This window comes from Rhea pennata, chromosome 2 (genome assembly GCF_028389875.1).
Source record: "Rhea pennata isolate bPtePen1 chromosome 2, bPtePen1.pri, whole genome shotgun sequence".
In the NCBI taxonomy this organism is placed as follows: Eukaryota; Metazoa; Chordata; class Aves; order Rheiformes; family Rheidae; genus Rhea; species Rhea pennata.
In genome coordinates this window covers 56,238,835-56,262,439 of record NC_084664.1, presented here as the reverse complement: position 1 = coordinate 56,262,439, position 23,605 = coordinate 56,238,835, and the positions used below count along the sequence as shown (strand labels likewise).

Sequence of the window (23,605 nt, the reverse complement as noted above, 5' to 3'; positions counted from 1 at the left end):
TGTTGGTGGCCGTTAGGGGCGCGGCAGGGTCGGCTAACGGCCGCGGGCCGGAGGTTGGCGTTTTCACCGTGTTACCGCGCATCCCGCAAAACGAGCCTCCCTACAGGGTAACAAAGCCAGTTCGAAGCCTGCTCCTGGCAGCGGCTTCTTTCCAAAGCTTGGTAGAGGCTCCCTGGCTAGGTCAACCCAGTCTGGGGACTCTGTCCTGCTTCCCTCCGTGGTGTGTTCACTCTGGAGCCTAATGGCACTTGAGTGCCTGCTTCTGCTCTGTTGTTTCAGCCTCTTCTTTTAAGTATTCTGAGACAGTGACACTGCACAGCTTCATGTCTGCTCCTTGTTCCCCCAGCTAATCCCTGACCTAGCAAATAGATGAGGCATGTTCTCGGATGGTAAGGAGATAAGTTGCAGACATCTGTCACTAGATTTATAAACACAGTTATTTTGAGTGGGGAAAGCAGAACATGAACTTTCCCTCAAGGGATAAATACAAGCTGGGGAAACACGTAATATACTGAGTTTTAAGAATTATCATTGGCAGAAGGGAACATGAAGCACTGAGATTGCTACATATTTACGGCCGTGGACCAATCCATGCATGGAGGGTTTTATAGATGCCAAACAAAACAGGGAGATGAGAGAGAAACGTTTCCTCTTTGATAGCAATAATTCAAATAATAACCACAAGAATTCCTTAATAACTGTATCTTTCGCTATTAAACCACAGAGTTAAATGGGAGCGTTGTGTAAACACAGCATGACTTAAACTGATAGTATAGATGGTAGACCTAAGCATAATGTAGAAACTGACTACTCACTATGTATTTTTGTTTTATCAAGCTGTAACTGGACAGACATTTGCCTCACTCAAGATACCTTTGGCAGTCAGCGCTTAGCTTGCTGGGTATTTTTTCAAAAAGTCAGTGAGACCAAGGGGAGAATGTGAGTAAGGGCTACACAGGTTGTTTGGATGGCTGCTTCCCACTCCTCCCCCTCCCCCCCAAACGATTTGGCTGAACTTTTTCCATGTTTGGAATTTCCAGTTTTTAAAATTTTGACTGGAAAACTTGTAGCACTACATTAGCCATTGTATTTTGAATAAAATCTTATTTGTTGTTCTCTGTGCTCAGTTTTCTGCAATTTATGACATCTTAGAAATGTAGTCAGTGTTTAGTCCATCTCCTCTAGGATTTAATTTCTTTGGCCTCACATTTCAGTATGAGCTAATTTTTGCATACTCCACAGAGTATGCAAAGGAAGGAAACTCATCTCAGTAAAGGAACAATTCAAGTACAGCTCTTTCCAATTAAATTTCCAGAATATGTTTGTTCATACAAAGCAGAATGCTTGGATCCTGTAAAATGCGAGGAGAAAAGGAAATTTGACAACACCAAGTCAACAGAACAACAAAAAGAAACACAAACCATTTTGGATGTTTCAGCACAGGGGAAAATTGACATACTAGCTATGTTTGGTCTTTTAATAAAACCATAAAACGTGTGGAGGGTAGGAGCATGACCCTTGCATACTTACAGATCGAAGGGTCTTTGTGGAATCCTGGCCCGAGCTCTGCAGCTATTTGGCTCTCTATATAGTGTATTACTTTTTAATACATATTCCAGAACCCTTCAGCTGAAAGAGTGGCTGAGTCATAGTTAAGGTGCCAATAATACCGTGGTCTGCAGCTATTTAGTACCTCGTGTGGAGGGAAGCCAAGACTGGGATGTTAGTTTTGCCTCCACTGATTATTCCCTATCTTCAACATCTGCATTCAATCAGCCACATGCCCTGAAATCACACAGTTTAAAGATCCTTAGTTGCTGAAAAGGCATCACTAGTGGTTGAAAAAAAAAAAACCGTATGCAGTCATTCTCCCTTTCTTGCTGCCTTTGTCTTTTCTTGCCCAGTAATTGCACCCCTTCACTCCACCCTGTGTGGAAAGCGATGGAAGCTCTGCTTCTGAAGGCAAACAAGTCTTTGTATTGATTTTAATAGGAGTTTGGATCATGCCTAAAAGGTATCAAAGACACTCTCTTGGTCATGCATGTGTATTTTGGTTCATATCAGGCTCATGCCTTTTAAACTAATCTCTTGCCTGGTGTGACTTACTCTGCTTTGATTTGCATTGTAGAATGGGCTTGTAACATGCAAACTGTATTTGTTTAGGGTGAGAGGCAGGAGTGCAGCTCATGCACTTCCACAGCCAAAGAGGGTTCTGTCCACAGGGCCACAATAGAGCTAGTCCGAAATAACTATCCCCCTGTAATACTCGGTGTGACTGTTAGGTCCTTTGTAGCAACTGTTTCACTCTGTAGATCTGCTCCTACTGCACCATGCTGCTTGCTGATGTAGACATAGCCTTTGTCCTTTTGCTCTGCCTCTGTCGTTTTAATTTTTGTCCTGTGTCCTGCATATTATAATTCAATAGAAAACAATTTATACCATACCCTTGACCTCCATTCCTGACCCTTCCCCCCCACTCAGCACTGGTCTAAAACAGATGGAAAAAATAAGCTCTTTAACCCAAGACTAACAGAAATATTTCCATGAAAATGGAAATAAAATAGTTAAAATATTTCCTATTTCCTTGCTAGTAAGCAACCAGATTGAGAGCATTGCTACAGCACCCATGACAGTTTGGGACATTTTTCTGGTTCTTCTGTTCAAGAAAGCAGCCGGAGTGCCAGAGGAGAGTAAGTTTTGCTACTATTCCACTGACCAAATATGAACTTAAGGTTGGGCAGCCCAATATAACAGTGGGTTTGACTTGCTCACTGCTTGCTGGTATTTAGATGCTACAGCAGGAACCTAAAATCATAGAGATGGAGCAGTAGACATCTGCAGTATGACCCTAGGCATGTATGTGATAATTGTCCTTTTTTATATATTAGCATATGCGCCAGTATAACTCTGTACATAAAATACAGAGAAAAATTACAAGGAGTCATTAAGCAGAGATGTAATTAATTGCATGCTATGAGTATTTGCATTAAGTACCATAATACAACTGAGATACTGACAAGAATTTCAGCTATTTTAAACAGTTAAAGATAGGTGGCATTTACAAAACAGGTCCTAGTGTCTGGGAAAGACCTTGCTATTTGGCTTCCCTATCCAGCGAACAAAATTAAAAGAAAAAAAAAAAACTTATTCCCTTTACTTTAGCACACACTTTAGAGCACACTATACATCCAAGGCATGAAGAATTTTAACACTGTAATTTTTTTCTTAGTTTGCTGTTGACATGAATGAATGAACCACGTTCTTTGGAAAATGCACTCTTTACAGCCTAATCACACATGAAATACCTATTCTTCCTTCAAGATCTCAATAAATCTTCAAGGGTGAAAGAGACTTCATTTTCTAAGGAACAAAATAGAAAGGCAGCAAAACCTCTTGCTGCTTTTTGAGGGCACCCTCCTATTTCAGCGCAGAATCGATAACCCTGGCACCTGCTGTGTCTGTGGGTGAGCAGGCCTTTGTGTTCTGAAGTATTGCTGAACAAAAATCAATACAGGGGAGGCAGGATTTCCTGGTATTAGGGATAATATTTTTCTCTTTTATGCTGGTTGCACAACTGTATTATCATTTAGTAGACAACATTATGTTACCAATGCATAAGGATGCATGAAACGTATTTGTGATTTAATGGAGTTTCTAAGCAGCAGGACTGTAGGAAAGAAGCTACCAGGCTCAAATTCACCATGTATTCTGGAGAGTATTAACCTCTGGCAAATGAAAAGAAATTTTCACCTGCCTTCATCTTCTACTAGGTATGGAAAATAGTAAGTAATATGGAATAAAGAATATGGCAGACTATTGCCTTGCTCATTCTAAATGTATCCTATATCCCAGCTATGTAGTTCTGTGTGTGTATAATGGATTGTCAGTTTTTAGTGACATACTAGAGGTACTCAACTGACATGCCCAAACGCAGACTTGGTACTTAGCCCCCTCTTTATGTAACAGAGAGCGATAGCTGCCTTGAGAGGGTGGTGCAGATGTCAGGCAGGTTGAGTCTGCCTCTGAATGGGCCCATTTCTCTCTACAGCTACAGAGGGAATTTGATGTAAAAAAGCTTATTTTTGTGTTTGCTATTAAGCAGGACAGCTCCAGGCCTTAATGAAGAGGCTACTGGGTTGGGATTCAGAAGATCTTAATTCTACTCCAACATTGTCACTAACCTACTCTGATCTTAGCCAGTCACTGTCCTTCCATTTCCCATCCCAACTTGCATCTGCGATTTATATTTAGAGCTTAAGCTCTTTGAGGTAGGAATAGCCTTCTATGTTTTTGCAATATGTACAGCACAAAGAATATTTTTGTGATATTTATTGTGATATTCTCAAGATAAAGCAATCAGATCAGATTATGAACTCTACAGATCAACATGTACACACACAAAGAGATTGGGGAGCTGCTTCTACTAAACCTACTTGACACAAGGGTGTCTTAATGTCACCTGACACTGGAGCTTTCCATCATCTGTGACTGCTTCCAACACTGTCATACACATACTCATATGCTTGCAAACAGGTACTTGCTGCCTAAAAGATAAGATAGTGTGATTATTTTTTGCATTTGCTTAGCATTTGCTAGCTGTCCAAATTACATGATTCTCAGTAGTCCTTTTCAGCTGATCATGGCTTTTGGCATTCCCCAACTTCTTTATCAGTCTCAAACTGTCATTTTGAAAAGATAATCCAGCCCTGAAATGGTTTGTGCTTATACAAAATGTTCAGACAAGTGACTTAGGTAATAATGAACCCAAGACTAATGATGAGTTTGCAGTCATTCATTTTGTCATTCATCAGGGCTAGGAGAAATAACATCATTCTAGTAGATGTCCAGGAATCTGGCAATCTAAGATTCAAGGGTTACAGAACTGTTGGTTTATGAGAAATCAGAATAGACAGAAACATATGAGAAAAATAATTAAGAAATTACCGAGTTTCCAAAAAATATAGGCATTAAAATGTGTAACTCAGTGTTTATTGCACGTATTTATAACAAGATTTCACAGTTCCATTAGGTTGATTTTACAACATAAGATATGAAAAGCTGTATCAAAATCTTTAACATAATAGAATTATGTAAAATATGTAGCTTCTGTGGACGACATGGTGTTGGTGTAATGTCTTTACCTGGCATTTAATGGGACTGAACTCTTTTATGGTATTGTTTTTCCTGAATAATTTGTCCTTCCCACATACTATTTTACTGAAACCAGTATTTGCCACCAAGTGCTGTTGCCCCTTTAGTCATCATATTATATAACTCAGATCCTGGTATATATTGTCAGAACACTTAAGCCTCACAGTCATCTCCAAACCAACATGGGTTCAAAATAGCTCAAAGTAGACTTAAAAGGCCTTTCACTTTTCTGCCATGAAAATAACACAAAAAAAAATTAATAAAAATTATTTTTGTAATCTTAAAGTTGCCTATATTAATATTTCACTTATCTTTTTGTATCTTTTCTGCCTTCCATGTCCTTCCTTTGTTTTTGCTCCCATTTTTCATATTTTTTTTCATGTTTTTACATGTCTTTTTATGACCTTTCCTCTTGTGTTTCTTCAGTCTCTTTCCCCATCTCTTTCATTCTTTCTTTGAAGGTTTCCTCCTTGCATGTCTTCTAATAGGGCATACATTTCAGTGGAATCTGCTAAACCACAGTTTGGTTGCTAGTTCTGCTACTGTGGCAACCTTCAGCAGTCAGTTCCTCTTCCATCTCTCCCTTTTCCTTGCCTGGAAAAAATAATCTGGTCTCTTATGTGGTTAGTTTTGAAACACATTGAGAAATACTGATGGAAAGCGCCTTTTAAGCACTATTGCTATGTCTTTCTCCCTCCATTTCTCTTCTTCTCTACCTCAATTATTTCCTCAATAGGCTTCATGATTTCCAGCTCCTCAGCTAACTCTTAGCTCCCATTTTTTCCCCTCCCTGACTCCATCTAACAGTAACATTTTCAATGAGGACTTTCGACATATCATGATTATTACCAATTCTGCTATATTCTGCAGATTATGTGCCCACTGCATTCACTATGTATCTGTCTGTAGTCTTGAAAGAGAGCTGGAGCAGCTCAAAAGTGAACGGTTCCATTCGTTTCAACTGACTAGGGTCACTAAAGAACAGGAATGATGGTGCAACATCTGGTTTTAGTTATAAAATGATCAGAAGGGTCTTAGAAAGATGAGAGGTATGCGATGAGCAAAGAAGTTTCATTTATGAGTCATTCTAATGGCATCTAAACCTTGTAATTGGAAAATGTTTATATATGAAGATTGGCTCCCATGTTCACTCATGAAGTTACTTAAATCATGCTATCACATCCCTACTACCTTGGGAAAAAGACTAAGACAATGCATATTTGGATATTAGAATACTAACATCATGCAGAAGTCAAAATCTTAGTCATATCTTGGCGATGCTCAGGAGAAAAGATAGGTACTGTCAACGTCAATATACTTCTACATCCATGACCATTTGTTACAAACCTATTTTTTGATGTCTTTCTATATAGCCTTCGGCACTGAAGGACCTTGACGACATTCAGTGAAAGAGCAAGAAGCAGTCAAATCTTGTCAGTGTTAAATGCCTCAGACTGCAGTGCCAGAAGTCCTATTCAGTAAGTTGTTAAGTAAACCCGATTTAGTCTATATGGCTATAGTGAAATAGAATGTAGACACCAACATTTTGATGTTACTCTCTCTCAGGGACAAAATATTTATACTCTCTAGCTGTGGAGATGATGTAGAGAGTGAAGGAAAGATGAAAAACATATTGTAGTATTTACATGCTGTGAAGCCATAAATTGTATATCGTATCAGACTTTGATCTTAGTAGTTCTTAAAAGCTAAACAATGTTGGGTTTAGCTAACTGACATGAAAGAATAGTTAGCATAAATAAAGGAATAGTTTGAATGCCTCATCATTTTTGATAAATACTGATTCATGCTACAGTTACATGTTCATTTTATGAACAGTACATGTTCATTTTGTGAACATCCTGTGATTTTTTTTGAAAGAACATGCTGGTACCTCTGAGCTGAGTAAGTATCAGTTCAGATAATCACAGCAACACCTCTTACACATCTTGTAGCTTTAACTGGAACCACTGGTTTTCACTGACTTCCTCAGACCACAACTCGTTGTTTAGAGTTGCGGTGGGCTGCTTTTAGGTGCTGTTTTCTTTGATCCACACAATTCAGCTGACGGCTTCTGTAAAGATACAATTCCAGGAAAGTGCTGAAAGCAAGCCAGTGAAGATTTTACTACTGATTTGTTTTGATTTTTTAAATGAAAACATTTGAGACTGGCTGTAAGACTAACAGAAAAAGAAAAAAAGAAAAAAAAAAAAAAAAAACCAAGAAAGCCACTAATTATTGCACTGAATATAGATCTTATTCCTGGAATCTCTTCCAAACTGCTCTTGTTAAAAATACAGCTATAACTAATGTGAGAAGTTTTCCCTTGTTCTGTACTAAGCTTAGAATATCTTTACTGAAACCAACAGTTTACTTGAATACCTGCAAGAATGTTAATAGAAAATATATTGATACCTTCTCAGAAGAAAAAAAAACACCATTCAGTGGAATGGAGAATCATCAGAAGTGGAAGAACCATGTAATTACTGAAAATGTTTTTTTCATATGACTCATGATGTTCCCATGGCATGCCTGGTCCAGCATATTATTGAGTCAAGAATTTTGCAAGAGTTAGAAAAGTATGACAAAAATAAACAGTGGTAATAAAAATCAACTTATTAAAAGAGCTTTAGAATGACAAACCAGTATTAAAGGAATAAGATAACCTCCAATTATTTGAGAGCAAGAGAAGTTTTTTTTTTTTCTTTTTTTTTTTCTTTTTCCTGGGGATAACTTACTTTGTAACTGGGCATATCAAAGTTTCTTTCGGCAACAGTTTTTGCTGAATGCAGTAAGAGCTATCTAAAGCAGGTGGACATGCAGGATTCATAAGGGTAATTCCTATTATCTCATCTACTGACAATGATGTTTGGCCAGTTGCTTTTTTTACTCTTAATGAGTTGACCTAGTTAAATCATTTGTGTATCTAATATGTATGAGATGCTATAATAAGAACATTTTTAATTATTCAACATTCTTAACTCTTCTCTTGAGTATGGTAATTTGATAAGACAGTTTTGAACACTGGAACAACACCTTGATCCAAGGAGCTTTTTGCCAATACTTAAACTGTTATTTCTCATGCATAATCTTAGTCAATATTATCACTTTATGCACGTATGAAGGTTACTATTTGTCTTGGAATATTTGTTTTCTTATGAAAAGCTGCACTATCCCTGTTCAAGCAGATATTATTTAAATTCATCTACCTAAATAAAATAACATTCATTCAGACACTGGAAAAGATTTTTTTATATTGGAAAGGAAAAGAGAATTTTAGGCTTATGAGCTATGCTGGAGGAGAGTCTTTAACCATTATGTCCTTTGTTTATTTGCACAGCTACTGTGCAGACAAGGTAAGCAGTCGTATCTTTCCTCACATTATTTTGAAAGCATTCTCTTTGAGAGGGTAAGGAAATAATTCACTTCTCCACTTACTCAGGACTTGATCAAGCCACTGGAGTGAGTGCCAAGTTCACAGTGAGTAAAATAAACTCTGGATCAGGGTAAACATTTACAAAAATTATTACTAAAATAGTAAATATTGACAAGTTGTGGTGCATCATATAGGCACATACCTATTCACATAATATGGACTGAGGTAATCTACTTATTTTACATGGGCCATAATATACATGTTTGCCTAGCAAAAAACATTCCAGTACATTGTTCAAGCATACCTGAGCTAAAATGCCTTTCTAGAAACACTAGATTACAAAAATTTTGAATTGGATACACCAAGTCACAGCTAAAGACTGTCATTATACCTGAAGTCAGATCTACTTTAAGTTTTAAAAATAATTGAAAATTTAAGAGCATAAACCAAGCTAATCGGCTTTGGGAGGGAGTGAAATTTAACACAAGTGTTTAGTTACATCATCAATTTACTTGATCACCTCTTACCTTCTTTGTAAAAGCTGAAGTGCAAAAGTTAAGTTAAGACATCAGCTGCACTGACTTTCCCTTAGTTATCTGCTTGACACCTGTCTATTTGGAGACAAATACTTGCTCTGTTGCACCTACCTTGCTCTTCTGTGATCTTAGTGAGGCCACCAGACTATTCACTTCCTACTCAAGTATTTCTGTGCAATCCCATGGTGACTGCCTTGACATGTTATGAGACTATTTCAGGCATCACAGTATGACTGAAGACAAAGCTGAAAACAGAAAGAAAAACTATGTTGTAAGACCAGTCAAAACACTGCCACGCAGAGTTCATGCAGGAGACAGCTCTAGGCCTGGCATTCCCATGGTGAGTAAGTTTCAAGCTAGTGCCTGTGCACGAGGCCAGGATTAAACCTTGCCTTGCTGCTGCCATTGTGCACTGATCCCTGCTTATGGGGAGCGGTGACAAGAGGTAGCCACAAAAGGATGCACAGACTCAACACAAGCACTGTAAAAGGTGGTAGCTGTCTTTTCTTTTCTTTCTTTCTTCCCACTCCGAGCTAGGTTCAAAGCTCCCTTGTGGAGCGCTTCCCTGCTTTGCTGAGTGAATGCCATTGCTATACCCCACTTTCCCTCAGTGGAATTAAATACTTTCCTGAAGGTGCTGCACTTTCTGAAAAGATGAGGATAGACGTTGTGCCTTCTCCTGTGGCCTGAGATAGGGAAGAAGAGTCTGATTGACAGAGTGTCTCACTCCTAAAGATTAGCAGAGTGGAGAGGTTCCCATGTTCAAGCACTAACCTGGAACCCAGTTTTGTGAGGTGGGAGCAAACCTGCTGGCACCTGTGAGTGCGCAGTGCAGGTGATACAACTGGGAGTCCCAGTATGCTATGGCATGGATGGAGATGGAGGCACAGGAGGGACAACAGCTGCTGCCCCTCTACAGGCATCAGAGCACAGGTGAGTGGCACCCATGGGAGGCACCTTCCCCTGGTGGAGCTCTTGCAAGAGTTGGCTGGGGGCCACTGCTGCCCCTTCCTCCATCTAGTCAAGGTTGGGATGGCTGGGCTTTGAAGGGATCATGAGTTCTGTTGTTCCCCTGTTCCTGCTTTAGGTGAAGGTAGAAATTGGGCTTTCTGAAGCCCATAGCAAGATCAAGGCTTTACTGTTTGCTAAAAATGCATACCTAAAATGCTGTGTACGTAAAGAAAGCCTAGTGGTTTAACAAGCTGAAGATGTGGCTACATTTCTGTATTTAAAATTGAGGTTACTTGCCTACACAAAAAGTCTTTCTGGTTTTCCTCCACATTTTATGTCAAAAAGTCTTGCGAAAATTAGATATTTGTATGCAAAATTCAACTAAAACATTTTTTTTCTGTCACCTTTCTTGAAGCACCTATGATTATAGCAAGTTTTTTTTTTTTTTTTCTTCCTCTAACTTTTCTGGCTGCTGGTGTAAATATGTGGCATTATATTTAGAGTGCTCTGACATATTTTTCAGGTGCTGTGAAAGTTAATTCTACAAATGCTTTAATGGAACAATTGTATCTAAAATACCAACAAAAGCCATGGACAGAAACTCTGAAACTTGTCCATTTTTGCATGGTAAGAACTGCAGATTAGGTTGGAGAAGGATCCCTGATATAAAGATATAAAGACAGGTCACTGAGATATTTCAAAAAAAAAAAAAAAAAAAGCTACCCTCCCCCCCACACACATGGTGCATATTAAAGCTTGGTTTCTGATTTTCTTACAATAGTTGATGAAAAACAGTTTCTTGCACTATTTTAACTCTTCAACTGCTGATAGAGTCTGATACTTTGGACTAGTTTTATTCAATAACATCTGCACACTTGTAGTGTATAAAGACAACTTCTTGCCCATAGAACTGGGAAAAAAAGTCACTTCCTCAGAAACTGGTCTGATATGTTTTAGATGTTGCTCAGAATCTCTTCTGCTCTGATTTACCTTAAGTCACTCTATACTTTCTGCCCTCCTGGTAACTAGTTATATTTAAGTATCTCCTCTGTGAACAGCAGTTTAGCACAACTGTTGTGAGTTTAGTGTAAAAACAGTCACATTTGTTTTCATGCTTCTTTCTATTAATGCTCAACTAAAATGTTCCTCTGAAAAAGAGGTCCTAACTTTGGCAGCATGGAAAATTTTTCAGCAGTGCATGTTCTTTATTAATTGAAGTGTGAAGAGCTTTCAGACAAGAACTACTGAGATGATGCTTGGAAAGTGTAATTCCCATTTAAAGTAATAGCTTCAGCTGGAACTTGTGCCCTATAGTGCTGACCAGTATCTCATTTTCACTAAGACAGATTCTTCTTAAAAACAAAATCTAAACATTTTCTTTGTTGGCTCTCAGTTACATGGTGAAATTGGCTCACATTAGGAGACAGATCCTGTGTTCATCCAAAAGAAAAGGGAATGGAAGGCAGTTTTCTGCACCAAAGGTCTCTGATACATAATTACTGTACAACAGGGTCTTTATGAATCCATTAAGTTCAGTATTGCCACTTTAGAGATAATTATTGTAATTGCTCATCTCTGTTTTACAGAGAGAAATAAGTATGATATCTTTTTTTTTTTTTTTTGGATTGGGTATCAGTATCCCACATCTGGTGTGCAGTGATATTTCTCTTTGGCCGACAACTTAAAAGACCTTTCTCTCTGTCTCTCTCTCTCCTCTGTTCACAAATGTGCTAGGATAAGCCACTTCGAAGGCTGGGCAGTAACCCTCCAGGTGGTCCATTGCTCTCTTGCCTGGAGAAGATACAGAGGACACTAAATGGTAACGAGCTGTCAGATAACTCAAAGTGTGTTTTTAGTATCCTATGGAAACTGCCTATGCCTCTCTGCTGTTGATGTTCAGTACAGGGCAGCCAAATGGACAGAGGTGGATATGAGGCCTGTGACTCATTTTGGGTTAAAACTTTGGGCTATAACTATTCTCAAAGCCCGAGGAAAAGCTTTATCCAGCACAGCACTCATTAATCTCAGGGTAACAGTTATCATTAATAACCAAGAGTCATACTAGAGATAATGATTTTCTAATTACCTAAATCATATGCTTTAAAGGAGGATAATGCTGACTCTGCTTCTTGATCATTGTGACGTGATTAAATAGTATTTCCCTTTTTACAGCTAAATCTTTGTTTTCTGTGATGAACAGATTGGAATCTTTATCCAAACAAAAAGGGTAAGTTTGTTTATGAATAAATGCAAATGAGCAAGCATGGCCCCAAGTCCAGTGAGAATTACCATCTGGATGGCTTGTCAACGAGATTTATTTAGCTTGGCATTGTAATGGAGTGTATTACTTGGAATGAACATAACTGCCACTTTGTCTTAGCCCTGCATGGCGGGGTGCTTGGGGGAAGAGAAGGGATTCATGCCTAGGTCCCAAAGCTGCAGATTAAGGTAATTTCCAGCAAACTGATGTGATAACCCGAAGAGCAGAGCAAGGGTTGGGTATTATCAAAAGCTGAGCCAAGAAAGAGTTATTTTTGAAGTGTCCCTGGAGTTTCTTCCCATGATCAAGTAAACTATGCTGATTTTCTTTCTTCATCTGACAGAACTTCTAGATATACAAGCTTTTTCTTATTTATTTTAATTTTTATTTTCTTTTCTCTTTGCTCTCCCGAGGCTTAACTCTCATGTTAGCCCCAGTGGAACTGCCTGCTACATAACATCAGATATGTTTTATATAGAAGTTCAGCTGGAAAAGGATGGGAAGGTGATGGATGTAAAGCTGGCTCACCTTGGAGAGGCTCCTGTGGTAAAGTTAATCTCTGTCCCTCACCTCCCTGTGGTCTCCCTCATGGCCTCCAGCTGCTGTGCCAGAAGATCTCAGACCTCCTTTTGGTCTTATCAGATCTGCTAGCCTGTGCAGATTTCTTGGCTCCTTTAGAGCATCTAAAATGACATTAGAAACCTGTTTAGGATCTGAATCTCTCACCTAAACTTAGTAAAGATATCAAGTATTGTTGCTTTAAAGATATCCCCACCTTCCAAGCATTTTGTAGAATCTTGTATAAATATTTATATTGATCACAAAGTACAAGAATACAATGTAATATATGTTTCCAGTGGAGGTGTCTTTTAGTGTTACCAGGGATTCTCAGTTTTCATCTGCCTTCTTTATGAGTAGGTTCATTCCTGCCAGTGGTGTTTTTTGTTTTTTACCTTGCAAAATCTCATTAAAATATTGGTAAAATATCACTTTGATTTGAATGCCAAGTGTTATAGGTGATCATTCAGCTCAAAGTTAAAACAACTAGCTCAATGTAGTGGGGGAAATGTATACTCTGATCAACAAAACTGGTTAAACATGACTTGAATGACTTGAAATTCCTCGTATGACTGCAAATGAAAAAAGGGACTAAACTAACTCCAAATGAATGTAACAATATGGATTCTTACTGATGAAAATCCATCAGTGCTGGAAAATATTATTAAGATGGAAATGCACATCCAGAGAACTGTAGCACAGTAGCTGCCAACAATATAAAAACTGGCAAAGATGCAATTTTTTCTGGAAAGAACATATCAACAAACTATTTTTGCTAATTATATCCTCTTCACAGAGCCTTCCTTCTCCTAATTATTATATTAACAGTTTCAACTGCTATGTGATTTTTTTCTTTTTTTTGGGGGGGGGAGGGGGTGTTTGTTTTCAGATAAACTATTCAGCTAAGTAATGGAGAATAATCTTACTATTGCCAATGAATTACTAATTAGTATCACTCCACTATTATCAAATTGCTGCCTTTTAGGAGGCATTTCATAACACAGTAGTAAACATGACTCTCTTCTCTTACTTCTCTAGATTTGTGATGATTTGGTGCAGCATCTAAGGTAAAGAATTGCTTAATTATATGCAGTGTATCTTGTTGAATAGAAAAGAATTCCTGATAATCTTGTGCTTCCCTGAAAGTTTTAGGGAGTAGAGGATAGAATGATTTTTAGAGTACTAACACAACCATCTCCTTTACTCCCTTCCTTCCCCCCTTCCTCCCTCCCACCAGAAAACCCCCAAAAGAGTCAGAGTCAGGCAATAATAGTACAAATCCGGAAAACAACAGAAGAACTGACACTTATGGGATTTCATTTTAAGTGGGAAGTTAGTTACAGTGCTCCATATTGGAAGGTCATTTGTTGTTGGTTTTCGTAACTGGCTTATTTCCAATCTGTACATACAAGGATAAAAATACAACAAATGTAATTTGAAAAAGCCCACTCTAGGTGGCTGGTATTACTCATTTCTGAAGTCATCTCATCAAAACCAGCTAAATTGCACCAGCTTCTATTGGAAGACAGACAAACAAACAAAAAAACCCCTACGCGTTAGCTCTAGCTGCCAATTGAACACAGCCTTGGACTACAGGCACTTGTATTGATTGCAAGCTCTAGACTCCGTATCCATGGAAATGGGTTGTTGATTACGACTCAGAACTGGCAGATTTACAGATCCAAAACAGATATTATCTTTTCCCGCTCTCCTTGCATCAGACAGGATGCTTCAATTAGCCTCTGTTGTCCTTAGCAAATGTCTTCAGTAGGTGCTCCTCAGGCTTCTGTCACAGCAATAAAAGCAAGGCGGTATCACAAGGCCAGTTTTTCTTTCAATATGTGTAGGAGATTTGATTTAATTTTCTCATGCTGCAGTAGGGCACTGTATTTTTTATTATTATTGTTATTTATTACCATGTTTTGTTTGGTCTGAAGAGTTACTGTTTCAAATCAGGCCTCCTCCTAGAAAGTTCTGTTAGAAGTACCCTGAGCAATCTGACCACAGTTCCAGGTTTTCTAGTAATGAGTACATACAAGAAGCCAGGTTCTTATTTAGATGCCTTGCCAGAACAAGTGAAAGGGAAGATAGATAAGAAACATGAAAGATCAATTATTATTCTTTTCTCTCTATGTGTGCCTGTAACACATTTTTGTAATTTTTTTTTCCTGCCCTCTTTCCTCAGAAATTGAGTTCTACTTAGTTCTATAAGTAGATATATATTAAAGATTTAACTTGCACTTTCATAAGTTTTTGACTTCCAGTGATCTTAATCACCAGCTGTTTGGCTCCCAAGAATGGTAATTGGCATTGGCACTATAGATACTACTTGCCTGCCTTCCTGTTTTTGTTAAGATATGCTGCTAAGTACAAGTACACCTCCACACCTCCTGGTGTAGTAGTATAGTATTTCATTGATCCTAAGGCAGTTTGTGTGTGCCGAATTAACTACAAACTAGTGCTGAATTAAGCCCAATTCATAGGCTGGCGCTGTATATTTGCATGTGTGTACATGTGCCTGCTTCCTCCCTTTACCCCTGCTTCCTCGCTGTTTCTTCCAGTTGTGAAGAAAGTCATGGAAGAAAGCGAGTGTCTTACTTAGGTTTCTCTTTGGAAAGAGGATTTGTCCCTGTGCAAAAGTCCAGGCAAACTTACTTGGTCCCCCCCATTTTTTTTATCCATGTTGCATCCATATCCACACAGAAAGTGCAGGTATAGCTTTTAAACTCAAGTACAGCTATCTGCTGCAGATAGGGTTGTAAAATCCATTTCAGCAGATGGGTAAGTAAGTACTTGACGGCTTAGCCTGTGCAGAGCTTCAGGCTGTCACATCAGTATCTAAATAGCCAGTTAGAATCTGCAGGAATTTTGTAAAGGAGTGGTTCATACCACGCACAAAACAACTTTATGCAAGCTACCTGTCCCCTGGGTCTTTTTTTAATGCGTCTGTCAGTTGTATTTGAGATCTGCCTCTCTCAGGGTGCTATGATGTGCAATATTAATATAGAGCTTGGTATTTTGATGAAAAGAACAATGAATGAGCGTATTGTATAAGGGGAGTGTTACTACATGACTAACTTTTATTGGAACATCAAGAAGAGTGCTTTGTAGCTGATGAGCTACATCTCAAGCTGTCAGATTTGTGTATTATGCACATTTATCGCTTTTTGTAATGCATATTTAAGCAGTGTTAGCTGTAACTACATTGCTTTTTGCAAGAAAGCCAAGGATTCACCTTTCCTGGTATCTTCTAAGAAAACGTATAAGCAGTACTACTACCTGCTAGATATGATAAAGAGGGTGCCTATGTCATTCTGCCTGATATAGTGTTTTTTCTAGCAAGTTAGAGATGAAAGACTTATTATCCATCTCATTTAGTAGTGTGGTAATAACTGTTTCTTACTGGTAGGATGAAGAACTATGATGCCTTTGGAAAGATTCTAGAAGACCTGTCAAATCTGTATCGGATTCCAGGAAACAGGTTGCAACCAGTTTTTACTTGCAAAATCTTTAACATCTGTAGTCTAGCTTTGCTTTAACATCTGTAGTCTAGCTTTTCTTTACTTAACAGAAAATTCATTTTGCTTTCTCTCTCCCCTAGTGAAATGAAAGCAAAGGGATACCTTGCTTTGCAGTCCCTTGAAAAAGATCTTTATTCAATGTCTCTTCTAGACAGGTAACTGAAGACTACCTCTTTTTCCCTTCCCCTCTACCCCACCCCTTTTTTTCACTACAAAAACAAGTCACTTGATGTAATTACAGAGCAGGCTATAGAAGGCTAATGAGTTTTCTCCCCCTGGAAAGCTTGAAGTCTTTCTGAAGTTTGTCAATCCCAGGCATGCCAAATGATGATCTACTGAGTTGCTGCCCTTTATTTAAGGGATTTACTGTGAAACTGGTTGGTTGCAGGGCTTAGGGCGCTAAGAGCAGACTACCTAAATTTACCAGTCATTTTTGGCTCTCCCTTTGGCAGAAATAAAACATACCTTCTAGGATTCTGCTTTCTGGGGATCTTGCTTTCTGCTCAAGTTCTAGATCAGGAGTAGGGGGCACTAGCTTTCCCTCTATCCTTCCTTTCCTCACTTCTATCAACAAGCAGGATCACAGATAGATAGGGGACACACTTCCCTAAACCCACTAGCAATTGTTTGATGACTTTCTTTCCAGAACAGCAGAGTTGAGGGCAGTGCTTCCCTTGATTCTGAAGCGTCTTTTCTGATATCTTGCGTATTAAATACTGTCACCAAGCATGGCCTTCTGTAACTTGAGAGAGAGACTCCTGACTTTTTTTTTGTATGGTGTTCCATTATGAAGCATATCAGATTCATACCATGTCCTTGCTAATCATAGATTTCTCAATAAGCGTTATTCCTCAGTTAAATAAGATTATTTTTCCCTACTATTGATACAAGTTAATGCACTGCAGAGACCTAGTACACAGCTATATAATTGCATGACTATATGTATTCAGCTCAAGGTATTAGAGGTTAGAGATTGCTTCTGTTTGAGTTAGTTTACCCAGGTTTTTTTCTCACTCTTTGCTCTATCTGTCACTTCAATATTTTCCTTACTCTTTCATTTCTGGTAAATAGCACATCAAGTTTCAACATGAAGCAGCTGAGATACAGGGCTGAAGCTGGAAGCCCAAGTCCTAGGAGTTGCACATGAGTTGCATAATGGATTTTTTTTGAAGTTGTCATAACAAATGGAGACATATTTCACTTTCAAGAAAGCATACTTTCCCTTTTGTTAGGGGTACAAGTAATCTTTTTATATTGATCTAGCTAGCACTGCGTTCTCAGGAAACACTAATCAAGATGTGTTTTGAACTAGAACAGAGGCTGTAAACAGAGTTACTAAAGTACTTCATGGAAAAGTAGGACACCTGGTGCCAAGAACTGGAGGTGATTTTATATATATATTTTTTTCCTTCACAGATTCAAAAAACTAATAAAAGCACAGCACTGAGTTGATCCTTGTTCACAGTAAAGATCTTCTATTATGTATAAAATGTGTGGTGTAGGGACTTGCTGGGTCTCCTTTCTTAGATATTGTGCACACATTCAGAAAAAAATACAAATGGGCCAGGTGGCTTATCAGCTACAGCAACACTGACTTCACAGCAGCCTAAAAGTAAAGTGAATAATATTTTGAGGTTATGTGAGAAAGCACACTTTGGGAGTAACTGTGAAATGACAACTATAATGGCTGAGATAATACTGATGCTGCTTGAAAGGCAAGTACATTTAGCTGGCAAGTTTTCTGGCTCATCTACACTGTCAAAACTGAGCTTTAACCATTGGTGTGTTATACCCTGTAAAAGCACTTCTAATATATGCTTCCACTATGCTGTTGCACAGCTCAGTGTGAAGCTCCCTATACCTATCACGAGTTTTTCTCCTATTTCAACTAATATTTTTAAGGTTGAACAAGAGGTTATTGTGCAAGAAATTGAAACTTAAACCTAATATTTTGAAAGATATCTGATGACTCTATATACTGAGGTTTTAGCTGTTAAATAGTAAGAAAATGCTGTGATTTGAACACATGCTGTGACTAGAGATGCATCCTTTTAGGAATCCCTTTCTGCCTACCCTACACTTTTTTTCCTTTACCATTAAGGTATGTAATAATTTCCTTTGACTTGTAACTTTTTTTTTTCTTAATTCCTCAGGAACTCCTATGAACATTGAATTTTACATTTCACCCTATCAAGTTTTGGAAGCAGAACTAAACCCTGGTAAAGCTAGAAAAGCAGAAATAACGTTTTCAACACTACATGTTTCATTAAGCAAAAGGTCATTAACAAGACTCAGAAATATGCCAGGAATTTTACTACAGTCATACTTCATGTTGGAAATTTCCTTGCAGGACAACTAGAATGTTTTGTTTTGCTGTTGCTTCCAGTGAAGTGAAACAAGTTAGATTTCAAATTCTAGTTTAGCAGAATGACTTATGCAATGCATTTTATCACAGGGTGTCAGCAAATTGCTTTCCCATTTCTTGGCTGTTAATTGAAATTTAAACAAGTGTGGTATCAAACAAAAATAACTATCTTGACAGCATGAAAAAGGACTGGTAGTTTGATCTGTTACATGGCATGATCAAAAAAATTATTGCTGCTATTGCTGTTTGGCAACTTTGACCATTGAAATGTTGTCTCTGCAAATTTTTCCTTACTTCTCAGTCATTGTGGCTGTCAGCTGGGTCTGATCTTTGCAAGATCTTACCACTGCATATTTCAGATGCATAGGATTAGTTTACACTGACATGGGGAAAAATAATGCAGTTTCTTTCTCTTTCAGATTCCCAGGTATGTGGAGCAAAAATAGTTGTAACTGTTGAAGGCACAGATATACTCCAGAAACTTCCTATTTCTCCATTAATTGCAGATTCTCAGGCTGCAGATGATGGGTGAGATTCTGGACGCTTCTCAATATACTGATGAAGTTGCAAATCATTGCCACTAACCCACCATAACTTGCATTGATTCTGTGCTAATAGAAAGGATACACAGTTCACTGTTAAACCCAGGAAGCTCTGTTTCATTGATGGCATCATCTCCCATGGCTATACCTTGCATAACCTGTGGCTTTTACAATTTTCCCAAATGGACTTTCGAATCATTGTGCTCATATTTAACTCTGTAAATTGCATAAATTATGGATTTATTCATAGATTTGAGGTCAGAAGGAGCCTCTGCAATAATGTTACTTAACTTCCTAGCATTCAGTCAGCAACTCCTAAATAGTTTCAGAATAAATAAAGCATGTATTGATGGATATTACACCTAAACTATAAAAAACAGTTTGCCATCCTGCCATAGACACTATCACCTCATATCTTCCCTCCCTTTTCTTCCCCAATACTAGATTGGAGGAAAAGTTTGAAGCTATTCTCCAAAATGACCCATTACAGACATCTTTATAGCAAACATCCTTATACACTGCTCTTCAGCTTCCTGTGGCTCACTTTTCCTTTCTGCTAGTTTTCACACTAACCTTGTTTTAAAGTGCAAGAGCTATACTTGCACTTCTAAAGAAAAACTTTTCTTAAAGCAGAAAAAGTATGGAACATGGGAAATTACTAGGGAGCTCACCATGCACTTAAACAAAGTATCAGTTTCTTAAGTTTTCGTTTCTTTTTTTTTTTTTCCAGCTGCCCTGCTTTTTTGCCATTGACTGATGAACTCTGCATGGATTTATCAGCTTGTTTTTTGTTGAAGTCTCACCAGTCTATTCCTATGTCTTCATCCAGTATCGAAGAGATACAGAGGCTCACAGGCATGTTTTGTCTTTAACATTATTTCTGTGACTATAGATGGCTTGTATGGCTTGTTTTTTTAATTTTATTTTTATTTTTTATTTCCTTGTGTTAATGTTGTAAGGGGGGGGGAATGGTTTCTGGGGTAGAAAAAATCTGTTCTGCACGCCAAGTATAGCACATTTTAGCAAACACTGTAGAAAAAATAAATAGAAAACATGTCTGAAAAAGATGTGACAATAAGAAAGAACAGGCTTATGGACAAAGCTATTACATATTATTCAGTTTCCCATCAGTGAAAAAGGGAGATATGAAGGAAGGTTAATGCTTACATTGGTGCATTTTCAAAACACTGGTTTTGTTTTTAGTATTAGCTTTCATTTATAGCCATACTCTAAATACTAATTAAAAAAAAATCAACTTGTTTTAGGGATTCAGATTGCTGGCTTGAAACTAGTTCCACTATATGAGCTAATTGTTCAGTCTGCTCTTAAAGAAAAATGCAGTGAAGATTTGTCTACACATAATTCCTGTTTCTTTGTGGTGAGTATAGTCTATGCTTGACACTCTATCCTTGTGCAAGGTACATGCTGAAGTATCTTTTCCCTATCAGCAAAAGCAGTGCAAACTTCCCAGAATCCCAACAATACTTAAACGCTCTAATTGCCCTAAAGGGAATAATTCAAGTTACTTAGGAAACAATACTAGGCCCTTTAAAGAAGTAAGCAAGCTTCTCATCCTCATTGATGAAATACTTTCTGTGTATGGTTATTGAAGTCATATCAACTTGTCTGCATGTTAACTCTCCCCAACTATTTATTCTGCTAAATACTGTTTGAAATTTCATCATTAATGCCTTAAAAAGAAGGAAACTTATTGGCTGGACTCATTGATAAGGTAATGTTGAATGCTTTTTTTTTTTTTTTTTTTTTTTTGGGGGGGGGGGGGAGGGAGGGTGCACCTAGCTGGAATAAAGTATACAGATTTATGATAGGATTGACAATTTACTAGTTGGAACCATTGTTGTTTAATTGTGGATAGCTTCCCTTTTAAAAGCTGTTTTATAAGAAAAATACTGAAATTATGCTGTATTAGACATAGGTGGGAAAATTTAGCAAATAGAAAGCTAAGATGCTTTGCCATTAAGCAAATATATAACTTAAGATAACTACAAGATAACCACAACTAACTTAACTTGAAAGATTACAAGATAACTGCAACTACAAGATAAACATCAAAGATCTACTCTTTTCCTTTTTCCTAAGAAACTCATCTTGCAAATCATAGTAACAACAGGATAGGGCATTTCTTTCTGTATTACCAGAGCCCATTGCCTACATAGTTCTTGGACTTCAGGAATACAAAAGATTGTAGTGAATTTATGCTACTCTGACAGAAGGCTTAGCAAAGTTCTGTTCTATAAAGACCATAAACTGGGAAGAATTTTTAATTTCCACTAGATTTGATACACATGAGAGGCTCTAACTCTTTAGCAATTCTCTAAAACATTAGTATGTAGCAAGATTATTTTGCATCTGAGTCTAAAGTTTTTATTTCTAGAAATAAATTACTAAATTGAATTCTGACCTTGAATCAAGTGAGGAGAAGCTCTTCTGCACAGACACCCAGGGACAAGATCTTTCATTCTGTTCTTCATCTTTTCTTGATATCAAGCCTTTTAATTAGCTGCCTCTGCCCTGTTCTTAAGGTAACAGCTCCCACTTGGATCAATGCTGATATACTGAAGTATAATGCTATATTTCACTTATTATCTAGCATTGCTGTCAACATGGAGAGGTGGCAATATTTTTTATTACCATCTCCTTCTCTTGAAATGAGTTACCAGGAAATAATCTAGCAAAGTGTACTTCTCCAAAGAACAGTGGTGGTGCAGGAACAACACATGATGGGCCTAAGGGGAGAGAGTTCAGGCAAAACTGTTACCCTTGTTGTACAAGAGTCAAGTAATATTACTAAGATATTCTCCTGAGAAAAAAGATCTTGGTTAATATTGCTATAGCTTCCTCTGACTCTTATCTCTTACTCTTACTCTGACAGTAGTCAGAACTGATGGGACTAAAACTCCCTTTAAGGGCTTTAAGGGTGTATTTTCCAAATTGAAATGTATGTGGTGGGGGGAAGGCCTCAGCTAGATTCCTTCTATGGATTATATTTCTACTGAAATGCAGACAGACATGATGGATGTGCTAGAAGTGTGCCTTTCAAAATGAGTTTTGCTGTCAGATTATGTGACTGCCTGATAGTATCAGGTCTTAATTTCGTGTTTTCAATATTTAAAGAATCAACTGTTTCCCCCACCCCCAGTCTCTTCCAGATTGCCCAACGCACTGTTACTTCATAAACAAGGGCTTAGAAAAATCAGATTTAACAGGAGCCTTGGTCAGTAAAATCCCATTTACCCATCCAAAGTGTGTGCCTGGCATAATAGAAGTTCTTCGACATCAGATGGCATATAACACTCTTATTAGCAGCTATATCTCTGAGAAGCACATAAACGAAGGTAACTTTTTTTTGATTGGAAGTTATGACAGAGTATTAAAGCAAAGATCCGTTTTTAAGCTGGATGTTAACAGACTTTTCTCTTCTTTGCCAGAGCCTGCAGAGTGTTTTAAATGATCAAAAATCCTTAATTCTAGTATTATACTAGGTTGATTATATAAAAAAACTAAAAACAAAAAAACAAACAAAAAAAACAAAACATGCACCACCCAACAATCTCCTAGTCCTGAAACTCCTAGAAGAGTATAAACTCACTTGCCAAAGCAATGAACAATTAGCTTCTACTCTATCAATCCTGTTTTTTAACTACTGGCATGCAATTCAGCCAAAAAGGGTCCATGTTTAATGTGTGTGGGGAAATACCACTAAAGAGTAATTTTGTTTCTAGATGACTCAGAACTGCTTTACTTTGAAGTGGCACCACAAAAGAACACCAGCTTTTCTGTTTCTTTTCTTCATCCTATGAAAGACAACTTAGCTTGTGGTATGTGTGAAATATTTGATACTGTCCTTTTTGTTGGATTGACAAAAATCTTGTTTTTGTCTAGGTTTCTGCATTGTGCTTTTCAGTTATAAATACATTCTAATGGCTGCTCTTAGTGATGTGCAACCATGAAAAACAGAGTAGCACTTATGCATAAATCACTTACAGAAGTGTTCTTATCCGGTATAAACCAGAAAGTAATGCAAAAACTCATGTCCTAATTCTATCTTGGCCTCCAGTTAATTAACAAATTGTAGCTTCTAATTTTATTGATTGTCAGTACATTAGGAAAAAGCAAGCCTTGTGCAAGAGCATTACTGCAAGGCCCCTTCCTGCTAGCTTCAGTTTTTACTTCCTTAAAATATCAGAATCAAAGGAAGGTATTCAGTGTTAAGGAAAAAATGTTTTGAAATACTTATATTCTGTTTTTGCTTAGTGATAATTGATGTCATAACATCCAGAGAAATCCAATGTAGTCTTCACGTAAATCCTCAAGATCCAACTCTAAA

At 37.8% G+C, this 23,605-nt stretch overlaps 1 protein-coding gene across 1 annotated transcript; it reads left to right on the top strand.

Annotated features, from left to right (window-relative positions):
- The first annotated feature begins 10,566 nt into the window (after positions 1 to 10,566).
- Positions 10,567 to 23,583, top strand: LOC134137076 (mediator of RNA polymerase II transcription subunit 1-like). Its single transcript, XM_062569574.1, has 15 exons — positions 10,567 to 10,638; positions 11,746 to 11,830; positions 12,184 to 12,238; positions 12,685 to 12,817; positions 13,868 to 13,896; positions 16,239 to 16,310; positions 16,431 to 16,505; positions 17,663 to 17,733; positions 18,504 to 18,569; positions 19,135 to 19,243; positions 19,988 to 20,112; positions 20,523 to 20,635; positions 22,418 to 22,613; positions 23,001 to 23,096; positions 23,558 to 23,583. The coding sequence occupies exons 1-15, from the start codon at positions 10,567 to 10,569 to the stop codon at positions 23,581 to 23,583; spliced, it is 1,323 nt and encodes a 440-aa protein (XP_062425558.1).
- The last annotated feature ends 22 nt before the right edge of the window (positions 23,584 to 23,605 follow it).

Bases quoted from the DNA above. Each gene is read 5' to 3' on its own strand.
- LOC134137076 (XM_062569574.1), top strand. From the start codon at position 10,567: ATGGAACAATTGTATCTAAAATACCAACAAAAGCCATGGACAGAAACT. The intron at 10,639-11,745 runs GTAAGAACTGCA...CAAATGTGCTAG, and splicing joins AACTTGTCCATTTTTGCATG to GATAAGCCACTTCGAAGGCT. The intron at 23,097-23,557 runs GTATGTGTGAAA...CATAACATCCAG, and splicing joins GAAAGACAACTTAGCTTGTG to AGAAATCCAATGTAGTCTTC.